This window comes from Pteropus vampyrus, unplaced genomic scaffold (assembly GCF_000151845.1).
Source record: "Pteropus vampyrus isolate Shadow unplaced genomic scaffold, Pvam_2.0 Scaffold15, whole genome shotgun sequence".
NCBI classification, from domain to species: Eukaryota; Metazoa; Chordata; class Mammalia; order Chiroptera; family Pteropodidae; genus Pteropus; species Pteropus vampyrus.
This window is the reverse complement of record NW_011888796.1, coordinates 10,452,520-10,477,583: the sequence shown is the minus strand read 5'-3', so window position 1 is coordinate 10,477,583 and position 25,064 is coordinate 10,452,520. Positions and strand designations below refer to the sequence as shown.

The window sequence follows — 25,064 nt, the reverse complement described above, 5'->3', positions numbered from 1 at the left end:
ATATGTATTTAAATTTTGCTGTTTTAAAAAAATATTTAATCCCACTCTTCATGTGTGCTATTCTGTCATTTTTCAAGTAGATCTATAAACATCTTGAAATTATTTCTAGATTAAGATAGGATAAAAATAACATTCAGCCTAGCAAATATTTGAGAGCCTATTATGTGCCCTCTGTCACTGAGATTACCGAAATGGCTAAAATGGGCTCCTGCCCTGATGAGGAGATAGTTAAACAGATCATTTTAAGAGTTTTTAAGTGTTATGCTAGATAGGCCTCTGTTTAGGATAACGAGGGCAATTGGGATTCACTTAGGCTATACATAGCAAGACATATCTATGTTGGGTTAGGGAGAACCAAATTAAATTATATGTAGCGTCACTTTACTACAAAGGGTTAAGAGTAAAGTTCTAGGGTATGCTAATTATGACTCGTATTTTAGAGTTTCCTTGTAGGTAAAGCCATAGTTGGCCTAAGAAATGTTAAGTAGGAAAATAACTAGCAGTTTTAGGATGTACTTGACTTTGAGTTGGATAATTCTGGAAATAATTGTCTTTTAAAATAAATTTATAAGTTGGTATAATGTGAGGAAAAGAAGGTGATTGACATTGTTCCTGCTATTTTTTTTTTTCTTTAAGATGGTATTGGAGTCTGGTTGTCCTTTTTTGTGTATAAATATAAGGTCTTTGTAAAAATTCTAGGTTGAAAGAAAAGGAAAATGAAATGAAGAGAGTAGAAACTATGCTGAAGGAGAGGGAGAGTGATCTTTCTAGCAAAACAAAGCAGTTACAGGTGAATATGTTTACTTAAAATTAATTATTGTTTGAATTATTGTCTTTGCATGTTTTTAAAACAATTTTAACTACTACAAAAGAAAACAATACAGAATGACTCTTCCTTCTACCCAGATACTGGTTCTCATTCCTCAGAGTTGTTACTATCATTTGTATGTATAGCTTTTGAGAAAGTGTCCATGCATAAAATGTGTGTTTGTATACTTAATTGCTTTTTAAATATATTTAAACATACGTACTTTTGTATTTTGCGCCCCATTCCCCTCCCCCACAACCCACCCACCCAACCCACCCACCCAGTTAATAATGCTTTTGAGGTCTTTTCACGTAAGCACATTTTCACTTTTAACTTTTAATCGCTTTGTGGTATTCTGTTACATGGTTGTATCATTTATATAACCAGTTCTAGTTTATGGATCCCTAGATTATTTAGAGTTGTGTTTCTTGTTACAGCACTTCTACAGTGAACATCCTAGCATATATATTTTCAGTACTTTTGCTAGTATATCTGTACTGTAAATTTTTAGAAGTGACATTTTGGGTCAAAGGTTTATGCAGAGTTCATTTTTTCCTTTTTGAAAGAGTTAAAACAAAATCAGTAACTCCAAACCTTCATGTAATTACTATCGAAAGTACTCACAGAACATTCATTTGAAGTCATAGCAGATTTTAGATGCCTGCATTGTCTCTGACTCCTCTTGCTCATATTTCATTCTCCAAGGGTTTTCTGTCACATTCTCTCTCTCTCTCAAGTAGTTTCATTTTAAATTTTATTAGATAATGCTAACTCACCATCCAAAAATGTGCTTACTAATTTACATTCTCACCAAGTGAGGGCCATTTCCTTTTATCTTCTCCAACACTGACAAAGATGAAAGCATTTAGTTTTATGCTTGATAGATGGTTAGATTATTTTAATTTGCATTTGATTGAGAGAAGTTAAGCCTTCTTCATTTGTATATGAATCGGCTTTTAATTTTTCCACATCTTTTCCTCTGGGTTTGCTTTTTCTTACTAATTTAAAGTTCCTTTTTAACATAATAAAGAAAATTAGCCTTTTGTCACATGGGAGGTAGTTTGTTTTTTAAAATTTTTCTTTTGATGTCATTTGTATTTTTTCCCTCTTTTGGAAGTTTAAAAGTTTTACATATTCAAATATAAGTAATTTTTTGAGTTTTAAGGCTTGGCATGCATGAAAGGTATCTTTCACTTTGGTCATAAAAATATTTTCACGTTTTCTTCTAATACGTTTATAATTTTTTGTTTAGTTTTATTTTTACGTAATTGTTATGAGAATAACTTTTAAACTTTAAGAATAAGTCTAGTCACATTATTAAATAATCCATGATTACTGCAGTAGTTCTGTTCCCCAGGGGACATTTAGCAGTATCTGGAGACATTTTTAGTTGTCACAGCTGGTGGAGGAGGGGTGCTGCTGTATCTAGTGGATAGAGACCATGGATACCACTAAACATAGCACAGTACTTGGGACAGCCTCCCACAACAAAGTAGTAGCTAACCCAAAATATCACTAGAACTTGTCTTAATGGTTTGAAATGTCACCCTGTACTAAATTCTTATAGGTAGTTGATGTGTTTCTGTATCCTTTTTTTTCCATTGAGACATACCCACTTCCAAGCTAGTAGTAAATAATTATTGTAATTTTATAATATGTTTTAATATACGGCTTATTACACCCTTTTAAAATTATTACTATTTTAGAATTTCCTGGCGTGTATCATATATTTCAAAACTTTATGTGGAAAATAAAAATCTCTGTCCAGGCATTGATATTTAATTTTTGTTTAAATAGGAGGTACAAGATGAAAACAGATTGTTTAAATCCCAAATCGAGCAGCTTAAGCAACAGAACTACCAACAGGTAGGTACTACTAGATGGCTTGCATTTTATTTATGTGATGAAAAATTACATAATCCATGACTATCTGTAAGTATTCTTACTGTTTTTGCCTCTTCATTGAGAACAGAGTATGTGTTGTTTTATTTGTTTTTCAGCTTACCTGAAGAACAAAGCAGTTTGCTATGTCATATCCAAAATAAAATAAAAAATTTATAAAGTATACACAAATAATATTACTATCTGTATTCCAGCTCTGTTATGTATCTGTGTGTGTATGTTTTCAGATCCTCTATACGAGTGGTCTCTAACTTTTTTGGGCACCAGAGACTGGTGCTCCTATGAGAATCTAATGCCTGATGATGTGAGGTGGAGCTGAGGCAGTGATGCTAGCGCTGGGGAGCGGCTGGCTGCAAATACTGATTAAGCTTCACCACTCACCTCCTGCTGTGTGGCCTTGTTCCTAACTGGCCATAGACCTGACTTGTCTGCAGCTTAGGGGTTGGGAAACCCTGTTCTAAAATGCTTTTCTTAGCAAGTCACTTAAAATCCTGTAGAAGTCTGTTTTAGCATATGCCCTACCACCCCTTACTCCACACAAAACATCAGTAATTGGAAAGAAACTGAGAAATATGCAATACTATAGGTCATAGCTTGCCACTCTTTAAAATACTTTTTCGAGGTATAATTCTGTTTGGTAAAAATAAAATAAAAATGTTACATACAAGTTAACTTTTCCTAATTTTTATTTTGAATTCATTTGCGATATTTTTTGACTTTTGGAAGCTTAACGTAGTCAAATATGAAATATACATTATGAAAATTTTAGGGTATTAATTCAGTGCTTTTTCATGTAGTAGGAAATTGATAAATCCTTGATAAATGAAGAGTTTAAATATGTAATGACAATGAAGACTTTATTTAGCACTCAGTACATTTTATAAATTTGTGTATTTTTCATTTGGTGACAGACATATAGAATATATGGTATTTTTTATCTTTGGTGTTGCCTTAATTTATATCTGAGAAGAGTTAAATTTTTGAAGTCTAGAAATGCTTTGTTTTGAAATAACGTTTAGTTCTTTTAATAGGCATCTTCTTTTTCCCCTCATGAAGAACTATTGAAAGTGTAAGTAATAATTTTTATTCACAATTTGGGAAATGCTAACTGCTTTTATATGCTAAACAGTTCTCAAACAATTTAATATAACAAATGGTCATGTAATTTTTACAGTTCTATTTTGATTTCTTGAACGACAGTTCAGTAGTGGTTAGCTGTGCCTTTGGCTGAGCTAACATACCTTTTTATGGCATTTGAATTTCTTTGAACATTTTGTTGAGAGATTTTGATATTTCAGGCATTCAGAAAACATCTAATCAAATTAAACTCTACTTTGAAGGCTTATTTACCTTAAATTATCTCAGTTTTCTGACACAATCATGTAATTAAATGATCCAAATTTTGGTTTAGTGTCTGAATTAAAAATAGAATCTTATAATAATCTTTATGGTTGCTCTCTTTTAGGGAGACTTTTACTGAAACTTTTTTTTTTTTTTTTTAAATTGTTGGCCTGTATTTTTCTTTAAGAGGCTACAGTTAAGGTCATTTCCGATAAGCTGTATGTTTCAGTTTGTTAAATGTTAACCACATTAAATATATCAGGTGATGTAAGTAATCTAAATGTTATTCCATCATGGCTTATTTACAGAGTTGGTGGTTTACTAGTTTAGAATTATTTACTGTTTTGAGTCGAGTTTAACTATATAGAGCAAGGAAGGGTAGGCAAATGTAGGTCTCCATTTCTTTTTCTTTTTTCTTTTTTTTAAACAATTCTTTAAAACTGTAAAATCAGCTCTTAGCTCGAGGGCCATACAAAAAGACTGTGGGTCAGGCCCAGAGCCCTAGTTTGCCAGCCCCTATTTGTAGTCTGCCTTAGGGAACAGCTATTTGTAATTTATCCAAGCTGCTCTCAACTATAACAATTGAATTGTGAATCTTTTCCATTGCTTGCTTTGTTTCTGGGAAATAATTAACTCATTAAACGGAAACAGAAAAACATGAACCTCAAGACTGTTATGAAAATGAGAAGAAAATATCTACCTCCCATTAATAGCATACTTTTGTTGTGGGTTAGCCACTTGAAAGACACAACTGATAAATATATGTGTATATGTATATATATAAATATATATATTTAAGAGAGTATTTCTACATCAATTTTCATTCTTCTGGAATTGGCTACTTCACAGCCCCAAATAAAAATAGAAGTTAACTACAACCACAGCAGTTTATGTATTCATGAACTATTTATTAGAGGATGATTTCTCTAGCACAAATGTCAGCATGTCTGCTTGTAAAAATTTATTTAAAAAATTGTTTCTGAAAATAGGAATTCACGGATAGGCTTTCTATAGTAACAGTAGCTAAGCTTAAAGAGTTTGCATTTTTCAAAGCATTATCTACTTGTTTTTATTTTGTAGTAACAAATATTATATTCACTGTTTACCTAAAGTATTGCTGTATATATTCATGTTCTGGTTTAGAATTTCAGAAAGAGAGAAGGAAATAACTTGTCTCCAGAATGAGTTAGATTCTTTGAAGGATGCGGTTGAACACCAGAGGAAGAAAAATAATGTAAGCAAATCTTTATCAGAATAAAACTTTTCTTTTTATTACTTCACTGAAATATCATCGTTCAGAATTTTTAAAAATTTGCTTTTACTTTAGATTTTTTTCTTACTCTTTGTAAGAAAGTATTTTGTGTATAGTGTTTTAGGGGGGTTATTGGAGTAATTCTATTGGAGAACAGTTTTTTTAATGAAAAGACCAATTTGTATACTTCTGAATATTATTTTAAATATGGAAGCTATAATTATAGTTTCAGATTAAAAAAATTAAAATATAATTGCCTTTCTGCTGAACTTTTATTTTGGAAAATTATTCTTTCAGCTCAACATTTTAAAATTAAAGGTATTTCCTATTGTTTTGATTGGGCTAGCCTTTTTGTAAACTAAAAGTAATGCCAATATCCAAACCAAGTATTTTCAATAATTAAACATCTATCAAAGCCTTCTGGAACTTCCCTTTTTTAACTGAGAGGTGGTTCAAATTTTTGTAATTAAGCATGTTAGAGGTCTCAGAACCTGAATACATTTATACTGGAATGGGAAGGGATAGTGCCCTAAGAAATATAAAATCCTAATACTCTAACTGAATAGATAAATAGTGGATTAAGGTGAATTTCTTAAATTCTCTCTGACCAGAAGGTGACACCTGTGAATAGAATTGAATCATTTTTGTGATGAAGGAATTTTTGCACACAAAAGTATGATTGCTAAGACTAGAGCAAGATTAAAAATATTATTGAAACCTAAGGGGATATTGATTGTAAATTGATAGTATTTTCTAATGAAAGTAAAATTTTTCAAAGTTTGCATTAATTTGTTAACAAGTTGTGATGTTTTCCACCCCTGAGTTTGTCAAAATTAGGTATGTGAATTGCCCTTGTATGTTTGTGTAACGTTACTGACAGCTTGGCCACAAAACCTGAGGTAAATTTTCCAGTAGGCCGCTAACATCTTAACTGTTTTATTATCGGGATTCTGAGATAAGGAAGGCATAGTAAATGCCAGTTTAATATAGCAGCAGTGCTAGAGGTATTGATATGTGTGAAAAGAGCCAAGACACTGGCCAGTAGCTGACGGTGTCAGTCCATTTTAGTTCTGCCACTTCATTTATTGTGTACACTTGACCAGATTTCTCAACCTACCTGAGCTGTGGTTTCTCCATCTATAAAATGGGAATAAGTACCTCCTAGGGTTGTCGTGAGGATTAATGAGAATTTATGTGAAGCACCAAGTATAGTATTAGGTACATAAGTAAGCATTCAATAAATGGTGATTTACTTGCTTTTTATTTCTTTTTTGTTTTTAATCTGTTTAGATTTCTAAATCTGAAGAAAGACTGAAATATAACAGAATGTCCTTTTTTGTATTTGTTTATGAAACACTGTTATAATAGATCTTTTAGAGCTCAGTTTCCATTAACCTCTGTTTCTCTTCCAAGAGAATGTGTTCTATAGCCTTCCAGCCTCCTTGTTTGCCTTGATCAGGTAGCTCATACAATTCATGTCAGGTTGCTTTATGGCATATTTGACCGTGCCAAGAAAGATACAGAAGCACAGTGAGTCACTATGTCATTTCTAGGTAGACTTGAAATGTATCGATTTAATAAAACATATTTAGAGAAAAAATATTAAACGCTGCAGTGGAAAGTCCCACAGTGATACTGGGCCTTGTTTAAAAATCACCTGTAAAGCTTTTTGCAGTACTTGTGTATTTATTTGTAATCTTGGTTTGTGTGTTTACTTTTGAATGCTTTCTTCTTTGTCACATGTGCGCAGTAATTACTTTAAAGCTGCTGGCATATTTGGTGTGTATACTAAAACATGGGAAGTGGGCATCTTTATTTTCTCATTCAGACTTCTAAACATTGCTTTTTATTTTTTTCTAATATACATATTTTCCCATTGAAATAATTTTGCAGTAACCAGCATTTAAATGCAGTGCAAAATATTGATGAAGTAAAAAGCAAAAATCTTTCAGTAATGGATAAACTGAAATCATTCTTTCTAAAAATGATTAGGACCTTCGGGAGAAAAACTGGGAAGCAATGGAAGCATTGGCATCAACTGAAAAAATGCTGCAGGAGAGAGTGAACAAGACTTCCAAGGTTGTAATGCTAACTCCTAGAAACAATTCACTGAACTGAGAAAATCTGCAGCTTGTCTTAAAATCAGACTAAAGCATTTAATTATACTGCAATTTAAATATAAAATCTCCTCATCATCCTCATTTATCATCTCTGTCATCTCTGCTTTTTTCATCTACTTAAAGCTTTAATTTTGAGCATGCTGGTTTGTTGTGATTGCCTGATATTTTGAGCTTTGGTGATTATTGCTTTAAGCTGAAGAGTCTCTGGAGACCTATGCTTCCCCATGTTAGCTCTTGTCAGACAGTTTGTGCCACTTGGATTCCTTAAGAAAACTTTAATGAAAACCTTGGGCCAAAAAAAATCTGAATTAACGAATGCATTTGACTATCTAGGATGTACCTGCACAGTGAACTCTCCTAGGTTATTTGGGACACACCAGGATGACTCAGACAAGGTGCAAAATGATAAAAATCTTAACCCATTTCCTCTTTAGAAAAAAAAAGTGCAGCCTGCTGCCAGCGTTAATTTACTTTTACATAAACACGATCTTTGAGGCTAAAGCAAATCTGACTGGTTTTCAACGTGAAAATAAAATATAGAAAATGTTCTTGGAGTTATTTCTAAACAGAAATGTCTCTAATCCTAATGTAACAGAAATGTATACATAAATCAGATTCATCAAATGAATCTTCGGCTAACAACTGTTCCCAAAACAGTGTTAACATCGTGCAGGAATGCTACATTTTCTAAGATTTGACACTTTCAGCTATCGCGAATTACTGTGTTTTGTGAATAGAAATACCATTACTAAAAACAATACTATAAGGACGTGGTTTCATAGTGTAGTGGTTAGCATGTCTGCCTTACACACAGAAGTTCCTGGGTTCACGCCCCAGTGGAGCCACGGTCCATGGTCTGCCGCCAGGCCACCCTGAACAAGCCCGATCTGATCTCGGAAGCTAAACAGGGTCAGGCCTGGTTAGTACTTGGATGGGAGACCACCTAGGAAGACCAGGTGCTGTAGGCATAAGTAATAATAATAATAAAAATAAACCAATACTATAAATAGAATTGTCATTTGTTTACAAAGACTACTAATACACTAGAGTGATGCAAAAATAATTTTAAAAAGTGAGATATTTCGTGGCAACTTCGAGGGTTTGGTTAGGACTGTAATCTGCAAGTTATCTTGAGGTAAATGCTACAGCTGCCAGCACTACTGGCGATTATTCTCGGGGCAAATGAGAAATGGGTTAAGAAGTACAGGGAAGGGATCACTTCTGAGTATGTTCTTGAGACTGGTTCCGTAGAAGTGGAATTAAAATAAACTTTAGGTTTTGAAGTGGCTGGACAATAATGATGCATATTTACTATGGAATGTTAAAATAAGGGATAATTCTCTTGACCAGAGTATGTAAAGAATTCTAGAAACATATTTCCCGGCCTTCAATGTGGTAAAGGATATTCTGAGTTCACGTTCCATGGGTTTGAAGATTTCTAGTAATTATAAATAAGTTGTTTTTAAAGATTGAGAGAAACGAATGTGCCAGTTTAGTCAAGCATTTTGAAAATTCCTACCAAGAATAAATGTGGAACAGGAGCATTGAGTTTTACAGATGGGTTAATAAAGTTTATTATTTATGTGATTCATTTCATCATTCTATAAGTACTTTGTTTGCCAAGGTAACCTGTTTAATTTTAAATGCAAGTCTTAGTGACATTTCAAGTACTTTTTTTTAGTAGAGTTTTTAAATTTTTAAATTAAGTATATGTTTGTAGTTACATTTCCTTTAGGGTAATGGAAATTTACTTATATATTTATTCATCTGGCCCTAATTTTCACTAAAACCTAAACTTGAGACAGCTGGCAGATATTGGGACCAGAGAAATCTAGGCCAGATAGGACATTATTGTTTCATTGTGATTGGTTGCAGTCAGTTCTGTCAGCAGTGGATTTCTGGCATAGTTCCTGGTTTTTTTTAAACTTTGTTTTTCACTGTTAAAAGCTACCTTTTAGCTTTTATTTTGTTAAAGAGACTGGTTATCTAGGAAGTACTAATCTCTTAATATGTATGCCATTCCTGCAAGAAGTTGTATGCCACCTGTGATAGGCATTCTTGCATATTATGATTCTAAAAGAGCTAGAATTTATCCATGTTTCATCATGTGCTTGGTTATGAGTATAAGAATTTATCCATATTTCAGAACTCATCACCAAGTGCATGGTGGCTTCTTGCATATCTAATAATCTATAGAGAATAGAATTTAGTCTTTATTTTAATGGAATCTAGGTAGGCCTCAGCATAGGTGTAAAGTGATAACGATTGCTGCAGGACCACAAGTTGTGTTGTAAGGAGTAAATATTCTTGAAAAGCTACTATAAATGACCATGTGCACATGAAAGATACTTTATATATATTACATTTAGAGAAAGTAAGGAAATTATAATAATGCAATTTTCAATATTGGAGCTTTTCCAGGTGTTAAGTGGGATAGAAATTGCTATCCACAACCAAGTTACTATGTCAAATGAAAACTTTTTAGCTAAAACTGTAAGTACAGACTAAAAGTAACTTCTCTTTAGAAGTCCCTTTTGGTTAAAAGTTAGGACATTTCTTTCCTTTAGATTCTTTTTTCCTTGGGAAGTTAAAAAAAACTTCTGTTCCACAATGTCTCTTTTCCTAACAGATTTTCTTTATAGATTGCTCTACCATTTCTGTGGTAAGGTGATAAAAATGAGCTCTTAATTGTCTGAATTGGCAGTTAAACATTTTCCCTTGATGAGTATACCTTATTTTATGCAGTTAGGTGAGTGTATTCCTGGAAAATAGACTTTACTGAATTATTGAAAATACTTCATTAAAACATCTATTTTTAAAATCCACTAATCCTGAATAAAGTCACAGCTGTTTGTGTGTATAGAATGTGCTTAATCTCTAGCTTTTTATTGAGTAACTTTAGCTTTTCATGTTATTAGGTTTTCTTAAATTGAAGTGTGTGCATCTTAAATCTGTAATAGATTTCAAAGAGCACATTTAAATGGTGGGGGAAAGATAGGGCTGAGGTCTTGCTACCTTGCTTGCCTTCTCATCACCTGTTGAACTTCACAAGTGTTTTGAGATGATTTTCTTGGCTTGGTTTAGATGTGCATTTTTATAGGTGTCAGTTTTTTATCCTGTAGAGATAGTTTGAATATTAGATTTTTATTTTGCATGTGATGAAGTCATTACCCTAATTTTGACAAACCATGGTTTTGAGTTAATAATTGATATCCATTAGACTTGGATTTAAAATCACTAAATTTAGACATGTATATGTAATACTTAACTTTAAATTTACAGCCGACAGAGTCCATACACAAGTGCCAGAATTAATCTTCTTGATGCTTAGCATTGGTGAAGTAATATGCCATCAGTTTTCCTCTTTCTCTTTTTCCCATATGTACCACCCATCAAATTTTGTCTTTTTTTGTTTTTGCTTTTTTTTAGCATAAGTAGTTTTACCTAACCTTAAAGCTGGAAATATGAAAGTTACCATTTTAATCCCTTGCCATTATAGTCTATCAGTGATGCATTTTTTGTAGAGAAATTTGCCAACCAATAAGCCTCAATTATGTTGCTTTTTGTATGTAGTTTGTTTCAGCTATAGAAATTGTTTCTTGTTTTTTTGTGCATGTAGTTTAAAGTTTTAACTGCAGGAAGCGTATTTTGTTTTTTTGAGTGTTTCGTTTCATTTGTTCGTTTTTGAATTGTCTCTGGAGGGGCAAATCACTTGATTTCTAATGGATGGCAAAGAAATGTCCATACTGTCACATATTGTTTTGGCTTGATTAATGTAAAACATTATTTGTTATTTAGGATGCTTTAGAGATTTTGCAGATTTTTTCTTTGGAAGCATTTTGACATTTTAAAATGGGAAGTTTTAACATTTGTCAGTATCAAGATGAATTTTTAAAATACTATGACTTTTTCCTCCCTTAGAGCTTAAAAGACCATAGACTTTTTTTTTTTTTTTTTTTTAATTCTGTAATCTTGTAAGTTTGATTTGGTTCATCTTCTGCTTTAGGAAAGACAACAACATGTGGAAACTGTTGAGTTGGAAGCTAAGGAAGTTCTCAAAAAATTATTTCCAAAGGTGTCTGTCCCTTCTAATTTGGTAAGATTTATTTATTATTTTTTAAAACATGACATATATTTATCATTATTCAGGGAAGTTGTGAATAAGCAGCATTTGCACTCTGTACTTGGTTTCAGTAGTGCACCAGTTCTTATTCCTTTCTATTTTTAACCTAGAGTGTAAATCACCATAAGACATGGGTGGTGATATTTGGCTTTTGTTCATCCACTTGTTGAAAGTTGAATATTTCTACATGTAGTCTGTATTTAAGAAACATAATAAACTTCCTGTGTGCTACATAGGTAGGGTCTAGCTGTTTAGGTTTTAAAGATAAGAATGATAGTAAGCTATTTACCTTGAGATAATAAAGTGATAATAATATTATGAAAAGATAATATAAGATATTAAGTCAGTAGATAACAAAGGGCTTTTATACATGAATTAAATTCTGTTTCCTATTGCTTTTTTGCTAAGCAAGTCAGCATAGGAGTGATCTAAATTATATGACCTGGAGGGAGGTTTACAGCAGACTTTAAAAAACTAAATTAGGTTTTCAGCTGACTAATTTATATTGAATCCCAGTATTTAAAGCTAAGTAGGATTTTAATAGTATTCATTTAATCTTGGTTCAGATTTATAATGTGAGAGTGCAATTTTTCGTAAAAGTCTTTTTTGACTAATTTTTGCAATGGGGTATATTATACTATGAGATGATTTTGTACTATGAGGTGATTTCAGCACCAGTTTTTTTGTTTTTTATTTTTATTTGATAGAGTATAGAAAATCCTGCTTCAGCCATATAAATAAAGCTTTAAATTAGAACAGTTAATAAAATTTTTGTGTTCTTTTTTCTTGTATGAAACTAAACCAAGGACTTGAAAGAAGAATAAGAGTAAAGTTGATTTAAAGTATATAACAAGTTAATAAACACCCTATCAGAGTTTAAAATTCAGATAAGAAACATTAAAAATGTAGAATAATTTACAATAATGATTTCTGTTTGCATCAGCTAACCTGTCAGGACAAATTCAGTTTTTCTTGGTTTAAACAGTAAATGTTTGCGTGTTCTTATCATTTCCCATTGTGACTTTAAAAGCTCTTCATGATACATATTTATTTTGAAGTATTTTCAGAATTACTGGAGTACCTTCATAGAGTTTGATATCCTCTGAAACTTTTAGTTTATGAACTCAGAATACTTAGTTCAGGAAATGGTTTACCTGAAAAAAAGTTTTGGAAAATTATTCATTCTAGGTTTTCTGTGTTTTAAAGATCAAATATATTAGTTCTGGCTCTGGTAAGTAGGAGAGGCTGGATTTTAGCCCAGATCTTCTAACTATCAATTCAGAATTCATTTACAAATATCCTTGGTCTGGGTAAATAAGATTTAATTTTGATGGTAGTATATTTTTAGTGTTTTATTTACATGGCTGGGGTATGTACAGTGTATATAACTTATATTCTTCCTTGAAATTTCCATAGGGGTAGCGTTTTTCTATTTATGTCCTTTTTATAACCATATAATTTGGTTATTTAAATTTTTTTCACCTATTTCATTTAGATATTTTTGGAAATTGGTTATTTTTACTTTTTTACAGAGTTACAGCGAATGGTTACGTGGATTTGAAAAGAAGGCAAAAGAATGTGTGACTGAAACTTCAGGTTCAGAGGAGGTTAAGGTTAGTTTAAGAAGTGAAGTATCTATATTTTAACCAGATATGGAAAAAAGATGTGAATCAGACTTTGTCTTTTTGAACCAGGGAAAGATAAAGGATATATTTGAGTAGACTAATGATTGAGAAAATATAAGAAGGTGATTTCATTTTGTGTATATTTTGGTTGAAATGCTATAAGTCTTTGTTGCATTTGATATGTATACAGAGTTAACGTTTGCCATTTCTTTAACCCTGTATATCAGTCATTTCTAAAACAATATATAACTATTTCTTACTCTCTTTTTTGCTTGAGTTTAAAAAGTAAAGGTCAGTTGAGGTAGGGGGAATCTGACTGGTTTGCTAAAATATCCCCAAATACATTAGTAGGAGTGTTCAGAACCTAGCTGTGTTTTTATCATTAACTACTGAAATTTGGGAGATTAACTTTTCTTTGTATATCAAGTGGCATGTTAAAACCCCCTTCCCATGTGTGTAGCATAGGCATTGTGACCTTACTTCACATGTGGATCTGCTTTGATTTTACCATCCTGCTAAAGAGTAACAAGCCTATTTATTATAAAATTGTGTAACATATTTTGTAGTGAGCAGACTCAGAGAGTGTTATTAGCAAGCACCCAATGACCAAAAGGCCATTGAACTTCATTGCCCCTTAAGAAGGTTGAAATGTAGTGTTTCATTATAAAGCAGAAACTGTCATGATATACCAGTAAGTACTGAAACAGATTTGAAGCACAAAACTTACTGGTAAAACTAGAGAATTTTTCTTTATTTCATTCTTTGCAGGTTCTAGAGCACAAATTAAAAGAAGCTGATGAAATGCACACATTGTTACAGCTGGAGTGTGAAAAATATAAGTCCGTCCTTGCAGAAACAGTAGGAAATGATTTTTAATCTACATTTTGGTTTCGTTTTTAAATTATTAGCTTATTCCTTTGTGGCTTAAGTAGTTTTTTTTTTGGCATTAGAACATCAATTTTTTAAATACAGCTGTACTTTTGTCCATAGGAAGGAATTTTACAGAAGCTACAGAGAAGTGTGGAACAAGAAGAAAATAAATGGAAAGTTAAGGTCGATGAATCACAAAAGACTATTAAACAGGTATTTAAAAAAGAAGAACTTAGCACAGTGGTTCTCAAAGAGTGGGCACTGGAGCAAGCAGCATCAGCATTACCTGGGCACTTGTTAGAAATGCGTGTTTTTGGGCCTCATGTAAAACTTACTGAATCTGAAACTCAGTGGGGCTAGCAACCTGTGTTTTAAAGCAGGGGTCCCCAACCCCCTGGGTCTCAGACCAGTTTAGGTCCAAGGCCTCTTAGGAACCGGACCGTGCAGCAGGGTGTGAGTGGCGGGTGAGTGAGCGAAGCTTCATCTGTATTTACAGCCTATCCCTAGCACTAGCATCAATACCTCAGCTCCACCTCAGATCATCAGGCATTAGATTCTCATAAGAGCACTGGTTCCTAGTGAAAAAAGGTTGGGGACCACTGTTTTAAAGAGGTCCCCCCAAGTGATTCTGATTCCCACTCAAGATTGAGACTCACTGGTTGAGAGTGTCACTAAAAGGTAATGATAAAAAATGCAAAGTGCTGTGAACATTACGGAAGTACTATGCGATAACATGACATAAAGAATTTTGTGGTTTAGAATGAGTTTTAAAATATTGTATTGTGATCCATGATAGAGTATTCAAGAAAAAGTTAGTGAGTCCTTCTACTCTTCATGGAACCTGAATGTTATTATGCAGTCTTATTTTTTCTCCCATTTACTTGGGCATGGTAAAAAGTGTCATCTGTTGTTCACTTGTTTTCTGGCACCAACCGTGCAGAATTTAGGGTTGCTGATGGTATTCTATGAAAATGGATTTGGTGATTAAATACAGCCAGTTATCAGTTAATTGTTGAAAATATTAAGTGCTTTTAGCTGGGCCTAATAGAATATCATGCAAATGGGATGGATTTTGGCCACAATTTAAATCAAGTTAAATGTGATGCTCTCATTTTTAAGGTCTTTTAAAATTCAGTATGGCTTTAAATGAGATGCATTTCAAAAACTTTGATGTGTCTAAGTGATTACGGTTCTAGATCATAGGCTTAGAAGCCTCTATATCCTGGATGGTTTACTTGGTTATATAATTGTTTCACATTTCAGATGCAGTTGTCATTCACATCTTCGGAACAAGAGCTAGAGCGATTAAGAAAAGAAAATAAAGATATTGAAAATGTATGTTATTTCATTGTTTGACTTATAAACTATGGACTCATTTTTAGCATTAAGGGTTATCTTAAGATCTGTGTTTTAAGATTTCTTTAATCTACTGATGCAGGTATGCATTTAAGAATATCTTGGGTAGTGTTTGAGAAGAAAATAGTTTTGTAGTTCTGTGTGTCATAAACTCTCTTGTGAGGAAGCATCATGCAAGGAAATCTTAAATGTGTTAACTTTTTCTTCTTTGTTGCATTGCTAGTTGAGACGAGAACGAGAGCATTTGGAAATGGAACTAGAGAAGGCAGAAATTGAACGATCTACCTATGTCACAGAAGTCAGAGAGGTACTTACAGTAGAATTTTTTCAACCTTGCTTTTCAATTTAGATTAAATTTATAACAGAATGATACAGTATTTCAGTGTAAGTTGTTTGTGGCAGAGCTTCCAAGTAGCATACATAACATGGGCTATCATAAGGAGATCAATCTTAAACTCTAAACTTCATTGCAGCTGAAAGATCTGTTGACTGAATTGCAGAAAAAACTTGATGATTCATATTCTGAAGCAGTAAGACAGAATGAAGAGCTAAATTTGGTAAGAAGTTCGTTCTCCACTGGTTATCAAGTAGGCTCTGAAAACACTCGTGTTGACATGTGGAGAAACTATCCAAACTTTTTCTCCTTGCTAACAACATCTTTAGCTTGGCGTTTTTGTAAATTTAAGTTACTCTTCATATTCTGATGAGTCCTAAGATGATCTTTCTTTTCTTGACTTCTAAGATGATTCTTCTTTCCTTATCTCCTAACAGTGGTATGGTGGCTTGCAACTCTTTTTCAAAAAGAATTTTCCATGTTATATAAAACCTAATTTCTTGAACAGCATTATTTTCAGTGAATAAAGAAATGAGACAAATAGGTAAAGATTGGCTGAACTGTGAAAATTCTCTTTTCAGAGTTACCGTAGTTAACTAGATCTCTTATTTTTTAACCCGAAAGGAGATTATTAAAGGTTGAAGATGCACACTCTTCATTCAAGGGCAGTAATCCAATCTAACCTCTTATTTTTTACCTGATCTTTCTATAGATTATAGGTAACAAAAAGCTTGTGAAATTCTTTATCATCAACATATCCCTTAGAGTATAGTAATCATAAAACTGTAGACTTAAAGATAACTAAAGTTAGCTAAATGTCTTATAAAAAATAGAGTACTCTGTATTCTCATTCTTAAAGTTTTTGGAAATTTGCACTGATTGTGACAGACTTAGTCGTTAAGATAAATATGACTATCTTGTAGTATGTTTCAAAAAACAATCATTATGTCTTTCTGTGACTTAAAAATTGTTATAGCACATGATTAGATTTTTAAGAAGTACCTGGTTAAGCTCTGGGAAGATCATAGTAAGTTTTCTCCTTACTCCAAGTTAACCTTGCCCAGTTTGGAATTTTTGCTATTTGTACCAAAGAAAACGTCTTAATTTGTTTATTTGTGGTTGGTCTTCTGTATTATGGCAGTGATTTATGGGAATCAACTTTCGAAGTAGGGCTCTATGAAATGTGCATATAGAGCCCACCCACATTCCCCTCTTTATTTTTGAAATAAAATTTTTGTTTTATTTATCTTCACTTTTCTTTAATTGAATCATTCTCACTACAGTGTAAGACTTGTGTTCTACCTGTGTTTGTTATACATTGCACAGATAAGGACTGTGCTATGCCACAGCTATAAAACTTACTCCATAATGTGTTTTTTAAAATTTCTAACTATACTTGGGAGATATTACTTTTAACTTTGGTGCTTGGTGGCTAACTCCAACAGTGGCATCAAACCCATAAGATTCTGCTTGAGCCTTTAGCCTGATGCTCTCTTTGTATTTTTTGTCCTTTCTGTCAAGAGGCCATTTTTGAATGTTTTTTATTTGTTTGTTTGTTTCTGTGCATGTGTGTGTGTGTATGCACGTGTACGTGCCTTGAGTTTGTAATCTTTGAGTTTTTCTGTTTCTTCGTTTGCTCAAGAAAACTGTTGCCATAGTTTAAGATAAAATAGTTTTGTTCACTTGTACATACATTGTTTTTAGGCCAAAGGAATAACCTCTCCGATCTATTATATTAGAGTTAAGTATAGGAGCAAAAACTGAAGCGTTTGAGTATTTAAAGTTCCAAAAATAAAATTTCCAGGTGGAATGTCCTCCAGTAATTCTCCCTCCAGTTTGAAATCTCAGTATCTTATATTACCCTCTTTGAGGCCTCCAGAACTCTTTGGAGTGTCATGCCAGTGGGTGGGAGGCTGAATCAATTAACTTGATGAATTTAATAAGAAAATTATTTTTTGTCAGTGTAGTCCATATCCCTTATTTGTATTTACGTGGAACAGTTATCAAGAGAAGAGGCATTATATATTAGCACTAGAGTTTTATAGAGCTGTATTACTGTTTTGACAAGTTGGTTATTGAGAAGTGTCATCTTAAGACATTTCTTGTTGGTATAATTAGGCCAGTGTGACCTTGCACTGATCTCTTCAGTGACATCTTAAATGAAGATCAAAATTTAAATTTTTGACATTTTCATTTTACCGGATTTGTAACCTTCTGTTCACTGTCTTTTAAAATATTGTATAATTGACTCTTCTTAACTGAATTGTATAGATCAGGACTGCCTTTAAAAACTAGTAAAATTTCTGTCTACTTGCCTTTTAATTTGGAAGAATTTAAATATGAACAAACTACTTTATGAATAGTAAAAGGTGCTTTACAGGAATTTGATGGTTTTGTTTTTATATTCCCAGCTTTCTACTCTAAACTCTGGTTTGATTCTATAGCTTTTCTGATGTTCAGCTTTACAGATGGGAACCTCCACTGCTTATTAGCTTTTCTATACATCTCATGCAGTATATTGGCTAATCCACTGTGCATAATAACTGTTAGAGATCCTATTCTTTCTCATTCATTCTTCAGTCCTAGAGGTTTCAGCATAATCAAAGAAGGTTGCAAATTAAGTTAATTGTGGTGGTCTTTTATTTTTACAGTTAAAAACACAATTAAATGAAACACTCACAAAACTTCGAACTGAGCAAAGTGAAAGACAGAAGGTAGCTGGTGACTTGCATAAGGTAAGGTACTGCTTGTGCAGAAGGTGCCATATCATCATGCTATATTATTCCTTGAATCTTAAGCAGACATATTGCTAATTCTGGATTTATTCTTTTTCATCATTATATTAATTGTTTATAAATTTAAGCTGTTAGTTTTTGGAACTGAACTTCTGGGTTTTTCCATTCTTAATTTGCGTTATCATTTTATCACATTTGTATAATTAACTGTTTTATAAAGTATAGATTAAACTTTTAATTGAAGTTATTTTTTAAAAATTTGGTGGCATCCATATATATTTTTATTGGGATTTGCATATGTAGTCATTTATCTTTAATGGACCTAAAAGATGTATAGACCTCTGATGTTTCAGAAATGTGTTCCTTTCATTTAGTTCTCTGTAGAAATCATTTTTCTTAATAGGTGATTTTTAGGATTACAGTTTCTATTTTTTGCATTAGGTTGATAAGTTATTTATAATTCTGAAATATATTCAGTAGTGTCATTCACATATTCTTATTGCTACTTTTTAGAGCTATGATTGTGTTTATGAGAGAGATAGTCATTAGACAAACATGTTACTTTTTCAGAAATTGAAAGAAATATTTTGTTGGTTCTATATGATTATAGTTTATAATTGTTATCCAGAAGTCTAGGAATCTAGAATTGCTTCCAGTTAATTTTGGTGTTATTGTACCAGTAGATAAAAGAGGAACTTAAGAAGTTCATTTTAGAGCCCAAAAGTAGATATATGATCAAGGTTGAGCAATATAATTTACTTTGATAAGTGATGTTAATTTTTGACCTCTGATCAAAATATATAGTGTGCAATTTTAGCTTCACAATTAGTTTCTCAGAAGGTACTTTAAGAATATTAAACAGGTGCTCAAAGATAATAGATATGCCATGTTATTTATGATAGCTAAAATAGCAACCATAGGTTACAGTGAGCTGCCCCATATCTGTAATAGGAATAGTGTGCAACATCTGATTGGAAATGCACAAAAATATTTATTGACATGAGAAAGGTTAACAAAATACTTTGTAAAACAAGGAAGTATAAAACAGCGTGTATGTTAAAAGACCACTTATATAAAACTTTCTGCCAATTTACTCTTTGCCCATATGCACAGAAGAGAGATCTAAACCAGGGGTCAGCAAAACCACAAACTATTTAGGATTTATGGCCCACATATGGTTTCTCTCACATACTCTTCTTTGTTTGTTTAACATAACCCTTTACAGGAATGTAAAAACCATTCTTGTGAGCTGTTCAAAAACAGGCTGTGGCCAGACTTGGCTGACCCCTCATCTAGACTAATGTGAACCTAAATATCAACTGTGTATTGTTTGAACTTCCCAAAACAGTGAGCCATATGTTTTTACCATCTGGTGGGAGAGGAAGCTGTGTTCATTTTGGAGCAAAAACTGAATAGGTTAACTTTACATTGTATTTTTAGAGAAGCTTTAATCTTGTACAAAATATGTAAGAAAATCACTCACTTTTTTTCTTTTATATATTTGTCAGTTGTAATATTTGGAGGCTACCATGTGTCTTTCCTTACAGGCTCAACAGTCACTGGATCTTATCCAGTCAAAAATAGTAAAAGCTGCTGGAGATACTACTGTTATTGAAAATAGTGATGTGTCGTCAGAAATGGTATGCATTTTCTTTAACCTCAAATCTTTGGGCTAATTGTCTTATAAACTTTGTAAAGAATAAAACATGCAAGATCCATCTCTGACTTAAAAAAATGCCTTTGTAAATTTTTTTCTATCAGTTGTGTTGCATTCATCTTTTTCTTGAGATAGCCTGTCTCTGAAATGTAGTGTTTTTATTAATGTTTATTTTCACTTTAGCTTAGTGAGATAATAACAGTAATTTTAAGATTTGTGTTGGGAAGTGTTGTGGCATACTACTCAAGAGTATATAGACTGTTAGACTGCCTTCCTTAGAATCCTGGCCCTGATACTTAGTAGCTGTGTGACTGGGCAGATTCCTCTTTATGCTTTAGTTGCCCCATTTGTAAATGGCAATGTACCCATCTTGTAAAATTGTTGAAACGAATGAGTTACTATATAAAACAGTTAGAACAGTGCTTAGCACTTAGAAAGAGCTCAGTATATGTTTACTGTTATTTTTACTGTTATGAATGTGCTCTCCTTTGGTGCCCCGCATATTTTTTTCTTAAAGAAATGGATTTATATCTGATATTCATAGATTACAGTTTTTCCCTTTGTGGCCCAGTGACAACATTTATGACACAACTTTGGTGCAAATTAATTTGCACTTACAGGTAGCAAACACCATTTCTCTATGGTTTTTATTATTGATTTTTATGTCATTTTTCAGATTTTTCATGTTTGTATTTAAAACGACAATAAAATATTTTCAGGTTTTGGTTGCAAATGGCCTTTCATTGTGTTTTGAGTTTTTCATTACTTCCATCTTCTTTTTAGGAATCTTCTGAGAAGGAGACAATGTCTGTAAGTCTAAATCAGACTGTAACACAGTTACAGCAGTTGCTTCAGGCAGTAAACCAACAACTCACAAAGGAGAAAGAACACTACCAGGTCTTAGGTAAGAATAACTCAAGTGTTACTGTCTGTGGGTAATTGACATAATGTGTACATGCAAATGTCTGGTAGTGTGTGTTTACCATAAATACAGAAGTTGTCATTGCTCTAGTGGAAATACTCCTTCTTTATCTCTTTCAGAATCACCAGACGACAGCTTTAGCTTTCTTGGAGTTTTATTTCCATCTTGTACATATTTTGGTCTTGGAGCTTGGAGGGGGAAAAAACCCTTTTTCTCTGCCTTCATTGACCTTTATATAAAACAGTTGCTTAGGTTTTCTTTATTGGCATAATGTCTGCAACTGCTTCTTTAGTTTATGCTGATCTTAGTTCTAATAAAGTATCTGTGTGATTTTTAAAGTGACTTTGTTAAATAAAGTGACTGATGTTTTTACTGAGTTAAGATGCTGAACTGAAAATCAAGTCATCACAGTTTCTTTAAATTGGAAGCTGGGTTTTATTGGTCTGCTTATAAGTAATCAAATGCATTTTTTAACTTCTAAAGTGACAGTCTTAATGGAAGATAAATATACTCATCATTAACCAGCCCATGTCATGAAATTTTATTGCCCATATTACTTGGGAAAGCTTAGATTTGTTGGCATTTAAAAATGACTTTTAGGGATGTAGTGCACAGCATAGAGAATAGAGTCAGTAATATTGTAATAACTATGGTGACAGATGGTTAGTAGATTACTTTGTAAAGTATATAAATGTTGAAACACTGTGTTGTACACCCGAAACTAATATAATAGTGTCAGTTATGATTAAAAATAAATTTATAGAATATAAAAATATTTTTAAAATGATTTGTATTTCAGCTGCTGAATACAGATTAATTGGTTGGTTGATTCTTGGGTTTTACTTGTTTTAAGAATGACTTAAATCACACTGTCTTGGATAATTAGGATATTCAATACACACTGAAGCTGTTTTAAAATAACCATGGTATCCTGGAGATCAGTAGAGTGACTTGTTCTTTCAGAACCCAAACTTAAGACTCTTAAGGCTATGCAGAGGCCTCAGAATAGGTTATGTGTCATGGAAAAGTTAGGATGGACCACCATTTTGATCACAGAGGCATTCCATTTCACTTTTACAGAATGATTGTCCTTTTGCCTTCCTGCCTTAGCATATGGTGTCCTTTAAAATGTTCTTTCAGATCAGTTACCTCTAAGAAGACTTTCCAAATAAACCAAGCTCATTTTTTTAACTTGTCAGCAAAAAAGTAATTATACTTTATTCTTTCAGCCTTAATAAGCTGACTTTTCAATTGTCTAGAGTTATACTTCTGCCACATTACCCCCTTCCCCAAATTAGGAAGTAACCGTGCTTCCTGCTTCACACTGAAACTCTCCTTTCCATATCTTTAGCCTAACTCTCTTCTCTCCACATTAGACAATATCTACGTCTTACTTGCTATTAACTTCTTCATCTACTCTAGAATGGCTTCTCTACCTGCCATTTCCAGTGAAATATTGATTTACTAATTGCTAAATCAAATACGTGCCCTTCTTTTGCATCTAGGATATTGAAAATAGTTATGAAATAAGCTACATATGCTGGTCAGTCCATAAGCCTTTGTGTTATAAGGGAAAGGCTTCGTTTCTGAGAGCTTAAAAAATTATATGATCTCCTATTACTCTTTGCCTTTAGACCTCGTTAATAGTACCTCTCCAGCATTTCAAAAGTGTTCTTTAATATTTTTTTTCTCCCAAACACATGGGCTGCTGATACTAAGTCTTGTGAACCATCTTTGGCTTGCCTGTTTCCACATTTGCTTTAAGCATATTAAATTTGACGCTTGTACATTCATTAGTAATAACACTTTTATTTCTCAGATTTCCCCCCTAACTTACAAAATTGTAGTAATTTGTTAAATAAAAAAAATACTCTGGCAACACAGCTAAAACTGAACTGTCGTTTGGCAGGTATCTTCCATAAGTGATAACTCCGCATTCTTTGTTAGCTGATGAACAGAAGTCCAAATTTGGCAAGTGAAAGGGTGGTTGAGCATCAGGATAGAATGGATTGTATGAAGGTAGAAGTCTGCTGGTCTCTTAAGAACTCTCCTTCCATAGTTTTTACTCAGCATTGACAATGCTAACCCCTCCTTACAGATAGATCCCTTGGTTCCCATAGCTCTTCATTAAATGTTTGTTACCTTCAGGTTTTTAACTTTAGCTATCATTTTTGCTCAGTATAGTCTTCCTCATGTGAACTCTTCTAAAACTATGACTAGATAATTAAGTTGTAAATATAATTTTTTTAATCATCAGAATATAGGTAATAGGTTAAAATCTGATGTCAAGAAACTTCTTTTTAGTATATACTGTAAAAACATAGGAATTGTTTAAGGTAATGCTATACATATTCGGTAAGGGAAACACTATCTTTAAAAGACAAAAATGAAAGAAGGGATATATAGTAATTTAGTTTCCTAAATCCTAATACATAGTACTCACAGTACTTAGCATTTCTGTGAACTGTTAGGGGCAGGTGTATTTATCTTATATCCTCAGTTTGAAAAACCTTAACCTTTTCTTAACCATCTCCTATACCTCTCTGCCTGCGCCCCACCCCCCGCCAAAAAAAAGGCTGTAATTTTCCCCACTTTTTATTTTTAATTAAGATAATTTGTTGTAGCTTTGGACTGGCAGTGCCAGTTTTTATAGTATACTTTTTTTGTTCCTAGATATCTCCTTTTCCTTATGTTTCAAATTTGCCTACTTCTTAGTGTTCTAAGTGTATATCTGACAATGTCAGAAAACTTTCTCATCCCAGCATCTTAGTCTCTTTGGGCCCCCTATCACAAAAATCCCATAGACTGGGTGGCTTAAACAACAATTTATTTCTCACAGTTCTGCAGGCTGGGGAGTATAAGATGAAGACACCAGAAGATTCTGGTGAAACCTGCTTCCTGGTTTAAAGGTGGCCACCTTCTTGCTGTGTTTTCACATGGCAGAAGGAGCAAGGGAGGTGTCTGGGGTCCATTTTGTAAGGGCAGTAATCCCATTCATGACAGTGGAGTCTTCGAAAGGCCCCACTTCCAAGTACCATTACACTGGGGGTTAGAATCTCAGCATATGAATTTTGGGGACACAGACATTGAGACGATAACCAGTTTGTGGAATCCTTTGGAGAGAGGATGACAGTTTTAATAGCTGACACTTCATGATGATGCTTCTAAGCATCAGCACGCTTCTAACATGTAGCCATTATCATTTATTTAATCGTCACAACAACCCAGTACAGTAGGTAGGTGGTATTATTATTAATATTTTAATTCCCATTTTGCAACAGACTGTAAGAGGTTCTGTAACTTGCTGAGGTCACACAGCTCTTAACTAGGTGAGCTGAGATTTAAATCAAGGTGGTCTGGGCCCAGGGTCTTTGCTCTTAATCGGCACTTTTCTTTTTCCTAATTCAGGCGCTTTTTTGCCACTGCTTTCTTTTTCACCCATTCTGTCTGATCCTTTGTTGCCAGCCTTTTATAGTTTTTTCAGTCAATTGCGACTTGGTATTTGGTTTATCAGTAGTGAATTGGAGAGGCTCTCGATGTTATCCAAAAAAAATTGAGGTGAAGTTTCGTCTATGTGTTTTGTATGTATGTGTTCTCTCTATTCCCTTTGACAAATAGATTCTTTTATGATGCAGTTCTCTTGTTTCTGAAGAAAGAAGTTCTTTTGTAGTGCTATTGAAGAATTAAGAATTAAAGTTTCAGATAAAAACTAGCTTTTCTTTCTACACTTTACACTTGTCATATAGATCAGGTTTTTATTTTCGGGAATGTGTTTACATAGCACTTCATAGTTTAATGTACCAGTGGGCTATGTAGACTTTCTGATCAGCTGTTAATTTTGTTTTAATTAAAGAACATGATAGCCAGTGATAACTTTGCTTTTTAACTTTCTAATTGCTTCTTTTCCCCTCAACTTTTTATTTTGAAAAATTTCACACGTAAAGAAAAGTTGAAAGAATAGTATATTACATGCCCTTAACCTGCTTCATCTCTCTGTATGTGTGTACATATTTTGTTGA

At 33.1% G+C, this 25,064-nt stretch overlaps 1 protein-coding gene and 1 pseudogene across 5 annotated transcripts in view; both read left to right on the top strand.

The window, feature by feature from the left end:
- KTN1 (kinectin 1) overlaps positions 1–25,064 on the top strand; it is a 94,050-nt gene that overhangs the window by 67,776 nt on the left and 1,210 nt on the right. For 2 of the 5 annotated variants that reach the window (XM_023527224.1, XM_011385151.2), the window contains 15 exons: positions 700–790; positions 2,606–2,674; positions 3,742–3,779; positions 5,195–5,285; positions 7,296–7,382; positions 11,430–11,519; positions 13,079–13,159; positions 13,940–14,029; positions 14,162–14,254; positions 15,305–15,376; positions 15,621–15,704; positions 15,871–15,954; positions 18,383–18,466; positions 20,014–20,106; positions 20,907–21,027. In XM_023527224.1, the coding sequence (XP_023382992.1) occupies positions 700–790; positions 2,606–2,674; positions 3,742–3,779; positions 5,195–5,285; positions 7,296–7,382; positions 11,430–11,519; positions 13,079–13,159; positions 13,940–14,029; positions 14,162–14,254; positions 15,305–15,376; positions 15,621–15,704; positions 15,871–15,954; positions 18,383–18,466; positions 20,014–20,106; positions 20,907–21,027 (1,268 nt within the window). The remainder of the gene's footprint in view (positions 1–699; positions 791–2,605; positions 2,675–3,741; positions 3,780–5,194; positions 5,286–7,295; positions 7,383–11,429; positions 11,520–13,078; positions 13,160–13,939; positions 14,030–14,161; positions 14,255–15,304; positions 15,377–15,620; positions 15,705–15,870; positions 15,955–18,382; positions 18,467–20,013; positions 20,107–20,906; positions 21,028–25,064) is intronic. The other 3 variants (XM_011385163.2, XM_011385158.2, XM_011385171.1) reach the window with 3 other exon arrangements.
- Positions 8,278–8,391, top strand: LOC111735889 (annotated as a pseudogene).